Here is a 10108-nt window from a genome sequence, read left to right on the forward strand (position 1 = left end):
GCCCCCCGGACCCTCCCCATTTCTTCCCCCAGAAGGGCCCCAAACCCCACAGAGACCCCCCAGACCCCCCCAGAACCCCCCAAACCTCTCCCAGACCCCCCCAAAACCCCCCGGAGCCCCTCGGAGCTCCCCGTAGACCCCCGGACCCTCCCCAGCTCCTCCCCCAGAACGGCCCCAAACCCCACAGAGACCCCCCAGATCCCACAGAACCCCCCCAGACCCCCCCAGACCCCCTCAGAACCCTCTAGAACCCTCCAGAACCCCCTGGAGCCCCCCAAAACCCCCCGGAGCCCCCCAGCTCCTCTCTGGCCGCCGCTCCGCGCCCCCTTTTCCCCGGGGGGGGGATTAAAGTTTCCGTGTCCCCCCTAATCGGACTCCCCCGGGGCGACCCGAAAATCCCGGGATTAGGGGAGGGGGAGGGGGAGGGGGGGCAGCTCCGGCCCCCCCCGGGATGGGAGAGGGGGGGAGGGGATTAAGGTCAACCCTGGGGGGCCTTTCTGGGGTGACCCCCCCCCCCTTTTCTCGGGGAGAACCCCCCAAAAAATCCCCACGACCCCCCAGGACCCCCCACCCCATCCTTGGGGTAAAATGGGGAGGGGGGGACACACCCCAGGACCTCCCCCCAATTTAACCCCCCCCTCTTTAATCCGCCCCCCCAGTGGGTTAATTGTTAATTAGGGCTGGGGTTATTTTGGGGGGCTGGGGGGGGGCCGTGCCCCACTTGGCCCCGAGCCGGAGCCCCCCGTGATGTAACCGCGGCCCCCTGACCCCGATCCGGGGGGCGAGACCCCGAAATGTGGGTCAGGAGGGGGTTCCAGGAGCCTGGTGTGGGGCGGGACCCCAAAATGTGGGTCAGGACCCCAAAATGTGGGTCAGGAGGGGTTCCCGGGATCCCAGTGTGGGGCAGGACCCCGAAATGTGGGTCAGGAGGGGGTTCCGGGAGCCTGGTGTGGGGCGGGACCCCAAAATGTGGGTCAGGACCCCGAAATGTGGGTCAGGAGGGGTTCCCGGGATCCCAGTGTGGGGCAGGACCCCGAAATGTGGGTCAGGAAGGGGCTCCGAGATCCTGGGGTGGGGTGGGACCCCGAAATGTGGGTCAGGAAGGGGCTCCGAGATCCTGGGGTGGGGTGGGACCCCGAAATGTGGGTCAGGAGGGGCTCTGAGATCCCAGTGTGGAGTGAGACCCCGAAATGTGGGTCAGGAGGGGGTTCCAGGAGCCTGGTGTGGGGCGGGACCCCAAAATGTGGGTCAGGAGGGGTTCCCGGGATCCCAGTGTGGGGCAGGACCCCGAAATGTGGGTCAGGAGGGGCTCTGAGAGCCTGCTGTGGGGCGGGACCCCGAAATGTGGGTCAGGACCCCGAAATGTGGGTCAGGAAGGGGCTCCGGGATCCTGGTGTGGGTCGGGACCCCAAAATGTGGGTCAGGAGGGGCTCTGAGAGCCTGGTGTGGGGTGAGACCCCAAAATGTGGGGCGGGACCCCAAAATGTGGGTCAGGAAAGGTTTCCGAGATCCTGGTGTGGGGCAGGACCCCGATGTGGGTCAGGAAAGGTTTCCGAGATCCTGGTGTGGGGCAGGACCCCGATGTGGGTCAGGGGGGGGATCAGGACCCCGCTATGGGGCAGGAAAGGGGGTCAAGACTCTGCTGTGGGGCAGAACCCCCCGATGTGGGTCAGGACCCCGATGTGGGTCAGGAGAGGGCCCCGACCCCCCGATGTGGGGCAGAACCCCGCAAATGTGGGGCAGGATCTCGATGTGGGTCAGGACCCCTGATGTGGGTCAGGAAGGGGGGCAGGACCCAGATATGGGGCGGGGGGTCTCTAAGACCCCTCACTGTGGGTCAGGACCCCCCGGTGTGGGGCAGGAGGGACAACTGACACCCCGCTATGGGGCAGGAGGGGGTCAGGACCCCGATGTGGGTCAAGAAGGGGGGTCAACACCCCGCTATGGGGCAGGAGTGGGGCAGGACCCCGCTATGGGGCAGGACCCCGCTATGGGGCAGGGTCCGGCTGTGTCACACCCTGGGGGTCCCAGCCCCACACTTGTGGGTCCCGGGGGGTCCCAGTTTGGATCCCAGAGGGGCCCAGTCGGGAACTGGGGATGGGAAATTCCCGCTGGGTTTGGGGGTGTCCCGGGGGTCCTGGGGGTTTCTGGGGGTCCCAATTTCAATCCTGGGGGTCCCGTTGGGATCTCGGGGGTCCCAGAACGGCAAATTTAAATCCCAGGGGAGGAAATTTGGACCCCAGGATGGAAATTATCCTGGAAACATCAGAGCTGTGTGTGATCAGCTCTGGCTTTGGGGGTCCCGGGGGTCCCATTGGAATCTTGGGGGTCCCGGGGGTCCCAGGGGTGCCGATTTCCATCCTGGGGGTCCCGTTTGGCTCTTGGGGGTCCCAGGGGGGTCAATTTCGATCCCAGAGGGACCAATTTGAATCCCTGGGGTCCAATTTTGACCTCGAGGGTTGGAAATTATCCAGGAAACATCAGAACTGTGTGTGATCAACTCTGGCTTTGGGGGTCCCGGGGGTCCCAGGGGTGCCGATTTCCATCCTTGGGGTCCTGTTCAGCTCTTGGGGGTCCCGGGGGTCCAATCTGGACCTTGGGGGTCCAATTTTGACCTCAAGAGATGGGAATTATCCTGGAAATATCGGAGCTGTGTGTGATGGACGTTGGGGTTTGGGGGTCCCGGGGGTTTCTGGAGGTGCCGATTTCCATCCCGGGGGTCCCGTTGGGCTCTTGGGGGTCCTATTCAGGTCTTGGGGGTCCCGGGGGTCCAATCTGGACCTTGGGGGTCCAATTTTGACCTCGAGAGATGGAAATTATCCAGGAAACATCAGAGCTGTGTGTGGTCAACTCTGACTTTGGGGGTCCCGGGGGTTTCCGGAGGTGCCGATTTCCATCCCGGGGGTCCCGTTGGGCTCTCGGGGGTCTCGTTGGGCTCTCAGGGGTCCAGGGGGGGCCCAGTTGAGACCCCGCCAGAGGGAGGGAAGGGGGGCCCCGGCCAGGAAACAGCGGGGGATTAGTGCTGGCGTCAATCCCATCAGCTCACCCCGGCTGCTCAGGTGAGGCCGGGCCGTTCCCCCGGATCCGCGCGGCCCCAATTAAGGGATTTTGGGGGGAGGGGGGTCCGGGGCTAATCCGGGGGCGGGGGGGGCTATAAGAGCAGGGGGGCGCGGGCGGCCGGGGCAGTGGCGCTGGTGGCACTTGGGGACGATGGCGACGGGCGTTTGGGACGGGGCGGTTTTCGCCGCGCGCCGGCGCCACGACGACGACGACACCACGCGCGACAGCATCTTCACCTACACCAACAGCAACAACACGCGCGGTGAGCGCCGGGGACGGGTGGGGACAGGCGGGGACAAGGGGTGGGGGGACCCTGGGGGAGTTTTGGGGCATTTCGGGCGAGTTTTTGGGAGTTTTGGGGTCAACGATAGAGTTTCGCCAATGGTAGCAACGCGTGTGGTGAAGATATTGGGGACATGAGGGGACATGAGGGAGGTGTGAAGGGACACAGGAGGACATCAGGGGACACTGGGGGACACCAAGGGACATGGGGGGACATGAGGGGAGGGGGTTGGGGGAGTTTTGGGGCAGTTTTGGGGAGTTTTGGGGTTGGCAATCAAGGTCCGCCAATGGTAGTGACGTGGGTGGTGAAGATATTGGGGACATCAGGGGACACACAGAGGCATGAAGGGACACAGGAGGACATCAGGGGACACTGAGGGGCATCAGGGGACATGGGGGGAGGGACCCTGGGGGAGTTTTGGGGCAGTTTTGGGGAGTTTTGGGGCAGTTTTGGGGCAGTTTTGGCGAGTTTTGGGGCTAATGGACCTCAATGGCGAAGACATAGAGGGACACAGAGGGGACAAAAAGGGGCAGGAAGGGACATCAGGGGCCACCAAAAGGCATGAAGGGACATCGGGAGACACAAGGGGACATGAGGGGACACAGAGGGACGTGGAGGGGACACAAGGGGACACCAGGGGAGCATTTTGAGGGAATTTTTGGGGTCGTTTTTGGAGTCAATGATGAACCTGCACCAACCTGTCATTGATGGTGACACAGTGGAGATGTGGGGGGACATGAGGGGACATGAGGGGACACAAAGGGGACCCAGAGAGGAGCATTTTGGGGGAGTTTTTGGGGTGAACGATGAATCTGCACCAACCCATAATCCATGGCAGTGACACAGTGAAGGTGTGAGGGGACATGGAAGGGACATGAGGGGACGAGGGGACACAGGGGGACATGAGGGGACATGGAGGGACACGGGGGGATGATTTTGAACAAGATTTGGAGGAGTTTTGAGGTCAAAACCCATCCTCCACCACACGGCGAAGAGCAGAGGGGACATGGCGGTGACATGGGGGAACACGGGGGGACATGGAGGGATACAGGAGATACTTTGGGGACACTTTGGGGACACTTTGGGGGGAAGTTCCGGGGAATTTTTGAGGAGTTTTGGGGTCATTTTGGGGTCAAAACCCAACCTCCACCACCGCTGCCACCGCACACTGTGAACACAGTGTGACACCAGGTGACACCAGGTGACACCAGGTGACACGAGGGTCACTCGGGGACGCCTCCCACCCTCCCCCAGGTCCCTTCGAGGGCCCCAACTACCACATCGCCCCGCGCTGGGTGTACAACCTGACGTCGCTGTGGATGATCTTCGTGGTGATCGCCTCGGTGTTCACCAACGGGCTGGTGCTGGTGGCCACGGCCAAGTTCAAGAAGCTGCGGCACCCCCTGAACTGGATCCTGGTCAACCTGGCCGTGGCCGACCTGGGCGAGACGGTCATCGCCAGCACCATCAGCGTGGTCAACCAGATCTTCGGCTACTTCATCCTGGGCCACCCCATGTGCGTCATCGAGGGCTACACCGTCAGCGCCTGCGGTCAGTCTGGGGCGGGGATGTGGTCAGTCTGGGGTGGGGACAGGGATGTGGTCAGTCTAGGGGTGTGGGGGCATGGTCAGTGCCTGTGGTCAGTCTGGGGCGGGGATGTGGTCAGTCTGGGGGTGTGAGGGAATGGTCAGTGCGTGTGGTCACTCTGGGGGGACAGGAAGGTGGTCAGTCTGGGGCGGGGACATGACGGATGGGGGCGTGGTCAGGGCTTGTGGTCAGTCTAGGGGGACAGGGATGTGGTCAGTCTGGGGGTGTGGGGTTGGGGACATGGTCAGTGCCTGTGGTCAGTCTGGGGCGGGGACATGACGGATGGGGGCGTGGTCAGTGCCTGTGGTCAGTTTGGGGACAGAGATATGGGGCAGGGATGTGGGTCAGGAACTCTCTCTGGCTTTGGGCTCTATAGCGCCCTGCTCTATGGGGCTCTATGGGGCTGGGCTCTATAGGGCCGTGTTCTATGGGGCTCTATGGGGCTGGGCTCTATAGGGCCATGTTCTATGGGGCTCTATGGGTTTGAGCTCTATAGGGCTGTGTTCTATGGGGCTCTATGGGGCTGGGCTCTATAGGGCCGTGTTCCATGGGGTTCTATGGGTCCTGGCACTATGGGGCAGCCCCATAACCACCCCAAACCCTCACACATCCCAGCTCTGTGATCCCTGTCCATCCTCCCCATAGCAGGGACTGGACATTATGGGGTTACCTATGGGGTTCTATGGGTTTGGGCCCTATAAGGCCATGTTCTATGGGGCTGGGCTCTATAGGGCCGTGTTCTATGGGTCCTGGTGCTATGGGGCAGTCCCATAACCACCCCAAACCCCTCACATCCCAGCTCTGTGATCCCTGTCCATCCTCCCCATAGCAGGGACTGGACATTATGGGGTTATCTATGGGGTTCTATAGGTTTGAGCTCTATAGGGCCATGTCCTATGGGTCCGGGCGCTATGGGGCAGCCCCATAACCACCCCAAACCCCCCCCACAGGCATCACGGCGCTGTGGTCCCTGGCCATCATCTCCTGGGAGCGCTGGTTCGTGGTCTGCAAACCTTTTGGGAATATCAAGTTCGACGGGAAGCTGGCGGTGGCCGGAGTCCTCTTCTCCTGGATCTGGTCCTGCGCCTGGACCGCGCCCCCCATCTTCGGCTGGAGCAGGTGGGGAGGGGGCCAGGGGTGACAGGAGGGTCCCCAGGGTGTCACAGAGGCGACACAAGTGTCCCCAAGGTGTGGGGAGGGGTCTGGGCCGGGGTCCTCTTCTCCTGGATCTGGTCCTGCACCTGGACTGCGCCCCCATCTTCAGCTGGAGCAGGTGGGGAGGGGGCCAGGGGTGACAGGAGGGTCCCCAGGGTGTCACAGAGGTGACACGAGGGTCCCCAGAGTGTTGTTTGGGGTGACACGAGGGTCCCCAGGGGTCCCCAGGACCCGGAGGGGTTTGGGGTGTCCCTATTGTCCCCTCTGACACCCCAATGTCCCCCCTGGACAAGTACTGACCCCACGGGGGTAACCCCAGGGTTACCTGAGGGTCCCTAAGGAGAGTCTGGGGGTCACCCCCCGATGTCCCCAGGGCTCCCCGGACCTGGAGGGGTTTGGGGGTGTCCCTATTGTCCCCTCTGACCCCCAATGACCCCCGGACAGGTACTGGCCCCACGGGGGGTGGATCTGGGTGTCACCAGGAGTGGCTCTAGGGGGGTCCCCAAGGCTGTCCCAGGGGTCTCCAGGACCCGGAGCTTTCAGGAGGGGTTTGAGGGTGTCCCTATTGTCCCCCCTGACCCCTCTGACCCCGTGACCGGTACTGACCCCACGGGGGGGGATCTGGGTGTCACCAGGAGTGGCTTTAGGAGGGTCCCCAAGGTGGGTCTGGGGGTCACCCCCTGATGTCCCCAGGGGTCCCCTGGACCTGGCACTTTCAGGAGGGGTTTGGGGGTGTCCCTGTTGTCCCCCCTGACCCCGATGACCTCCGGCCAAGTACTGGAGTGGCTCTAGGGGGGTCCCCAAGTCCGTCCCAAGGGTCTCCCAGACCTGGCACTTTCAGGAGGGGTTTGGAGGGTCCCTATTGTCCCCTCTGACACCCCAATGTCCCCTCTGGACAAGTATTGGCCCCATGGGGGTGTCCCCAGGGCTACCTGAGGGTCCCCAAGGGGAGTCCAGGGGTCACCCCCTTATGTCCCCAGGGGTCCCCTGGACCTGGCACTTTCAGGAGGGGTTTGGGGGTGTCCCTATTGTCCCCCCTGACCCCAGTGACCCCGGGACAGGCACTGGCCCCACGGGGGGGATCTGGGTGTCCCCAGGAGTGGCTTTAGGAGGGTCCCCAAGGTGGGTCTGGGGGTCACCCCCTGATGTCCCCAAGGGTTCCCTGGACCTGGCACTTTCAGGAGGGGTTTGGGGGTGTCCCTGTTGTCCCCCCTGACCCCTCTGACCCCCGGCCAGGTACTGGCCCCACGGGCTGAAGACCTCCTGCGGGCCGGACGTGTTCAGCGGCAGCACCGACCCGGGGGTCCAGTCCTACATGGTTGTCCTCATGGTGACCTGCTGCTTCTTCCCTCTGGCCGTCATCATCTTCTGCTACCTGCAAGTGTGGCTGGCCATCCGTGCGGTGAGGAGAGACCCCCCGCCCCAAAAAATCCCATCCTGAAAGTCACTGCCCAGCAGGAGTCACCCCATAGATCCCCCATAAACCCCAGATACCCCTTTTAAACTCCTCAAACTGTACCCCCTTTAAACCCCCCAAACCCCCCAGGACCCCCTTTAAACCCCCCAAATCCCCCTCAGGACCCCCCAGGACCCCCTTTAACCCCTCAGGACCCCCAGGACCCCCTGTGACCCCCCAAATCCCCCTCAGGACCCCCAGGACCCCCTTTAACCCCCCAACCCCCCCTCAGGACCCCCCAGGACCCCCTGTGACCCCCCCAAATCCCCCTCAGGACCCCCAGGACCCTCTTTAACCCCCCAAATCCCCCTCCCCACAGGTGACAACCCAGCAGAAGGAGTCACCCCTTACACCCCCTATAAACTCCTCAAACTAAACCCCCTTTAAACCCCCCCAGGACCCCTCCAAACCCCCCCAGGACCTCTCTAACCCCCCCAGGACCCCCTTTAACCCCCCAAATCCCCTCCCCGCAGGTGGCAGCCCAGCAGAAGGAGTCGGAGTCGACGCAGAAGGCAGAGAAGGAAGTGTCTCGCATGGTGGTGGTGATGATCCTGGCCTACTGCTTCTGCTGGGGGCCCTACACCATCTTCGCCTGCTTCGCCGCCGCCAACCCCGGCTACGCCTTCCACCCGCTCACCGCCGCCCTGCCCGCCTTCTTCGCCAAGAGCGCCACCATCTACAACCCCATCATCTACGTCTTCATGAACAGACAGGTACCTGGGACACACCTGAGCACACCTGGGGGGCACCTGGGACACACCTGAGATACCTGGGACACACCTGGGTACAGCTCAGGGCACAGGGATATGGGATATGGGGTATGGATATGGGATCTACAAGCCCATCATCTACGTCTTCATGAACCGACAGGTACCTGAGACACACCTGAGTATAGCTGGAACACACCTGAGCACACCTGGGTACAGCTCAGGGCATAGGAACACAGGATATGGGGTTATGGGATATGGGTTAGGGACAGGGTGACCATCTACAACCCCATCATCTACGTCTTCATGAACAGACAGGTACCTGGGACACACCTGAGCACACCTGGGGGGCACCTGGGACACACCTGAGATACCTGGGGGGCACCTGGGTACAGCTCAGGGCACAGGGATATGGGATATGGGGTATGGATATGGGATCTACAATCCCATCATCTACATCTTCATGAACCGACAGGTACTGGGGGCACCTGGGATACCTGGGGGGCACCTGGGACACACCTGAGATAGTTGGGACACACCTGGGTACAGCTCAGGGCACAGGGATGTGGGATATGGGGTATGGATATGGGATCTACAACCCCATCATCTACATCTTCATGAACCGACAGGTACTGGGGGCGTCTGGGATACCTGGGGGGCACCTGGGACACACCTGAGCACACCTGGGACACACCTAGGGACAGCTCAGGGCATAGGAACAAAGGTTATGAGGTTATGGGATATGGGACAGGGTCACCATCTACAACCCCATCATCTACATCTTCATGAACAGACAGGTACTGGGGGCGCCTGGGATACCTGGGACACACCTGAGCACACCTGGGACACACCTAGGGACAGCTCAGGGCATGGGGACACAGCCAGGGTATGGGATAGAGGTTATGGGTATGGGACAGGGCCACTATCTACAGCCCCATCATCTACGTCTTCATGAACAGACAGGTACTGGGGGCACCTGGGACACACCTGGGAGCACCTGGAGGGAACCAGGACAGAGCCAGGACAGGGCTCTGTGGGACACAGCAGGGGCAGGGGACACGGAGCAGGGACAGAACAGGGACAGGTGACACAGAGCAGGGACAAGTGACACGGACCAGCTGCCACCACAGCTCCACCTGTCCCCCCAAATGTCACACACTGACCGCACACATTGTCACCTGCAGGGGACCCCCGATGTCGGGGCCCTGGGCTGACCTGGTGTCCCCTGTCCCTGTGTCCCTTTTGTGTCCTCTGTGTCCCCTGTCCCTTTTGTTTCCTCTGTCCCTTTTGTGTCCCCTGTCCCTTTTGTGTCCCCTGTCCCAATGTCTCCTATCCTTGTCACTTGTGTGTCCCACGCCCCTGTGTCCCTCCTGTCCACCTCTGTCCCTGTGTCCCCCGTGTCCCCATGTCACCGCTGTCCTGCCAATGTCCCCCTGTCCCCTCCTGTCCTCTTGTCTCCTGCCTGTCCCCGGTGTGTCCTCTGTGTCCCTGGTCTGTCCCCCTTGTCCCCCGTCCATCCCCGTCTGTCCCCGTTGTCCCCGGTGTCCCCTGTCCCTCTCTGTCCCCGTCTGTCCCCGTCTGTCCCCATCTCTCCCCTGTCCCTTGTCTGTCCCCTGTCTGTCCCCGGTGTCCCCTGTCTGTCCCCTGTCCATCCCTGTCTGTTCCTTGTCCTTGCTGTCCCCTGTCTGTCCCCGGTGTCCCCTGTGTGTCCCCTGTGTCCCCTGTGTGTCCCCGCTGTCCCCGCAGTTCCGGAACTGCATCCTGCAGCTCTTTGGGAAGAAGGTGGACGACGGCTCCGAGGTCTCCACCTCGCGCACCGAGGTCTCCTCCGTGTCCAACTCCTCCGTGTCCCCCGCCTAG

The 10108-nt window shown here is 62.5% G+C and overlaps 1 protein-coding gene across 1 annotated transcript; it reads left to right on the forward strand.

The window, feature by feature from the left end:
• Positions 1-3210: 3210 nt before the first annotated feature.
• On the forward strand, positions 3211-10108 carry LOC310921117 (red-sensitive opsin; the record flags this gene model as incomplete). Its single annotated transcript, XM_083881227.1, has 6 exons — positions 3211-3322; positions 4598-4894; positions 5881-6049; positions 7322-7487; positions 8015-8254; positions 9995-10108. 6 exons carry the CDS (start codon positions 3211-3213, stop codon positions 10106-10108), a joined length of 1098 nt encoding a protein of 365 aa, XP_083737353.1.

The sequence above is a fragment of the Zosterops lateralis genome, assembly GCF_965231275.1.
Source record: "Zosterops lateralis genome assembly, chromosome: 33".
NCBI lineage: Eukaryota > Metazoa > Chordata > Aves > Passeriformes > Zosteropidae > Zosterops > Zosterops lateralis.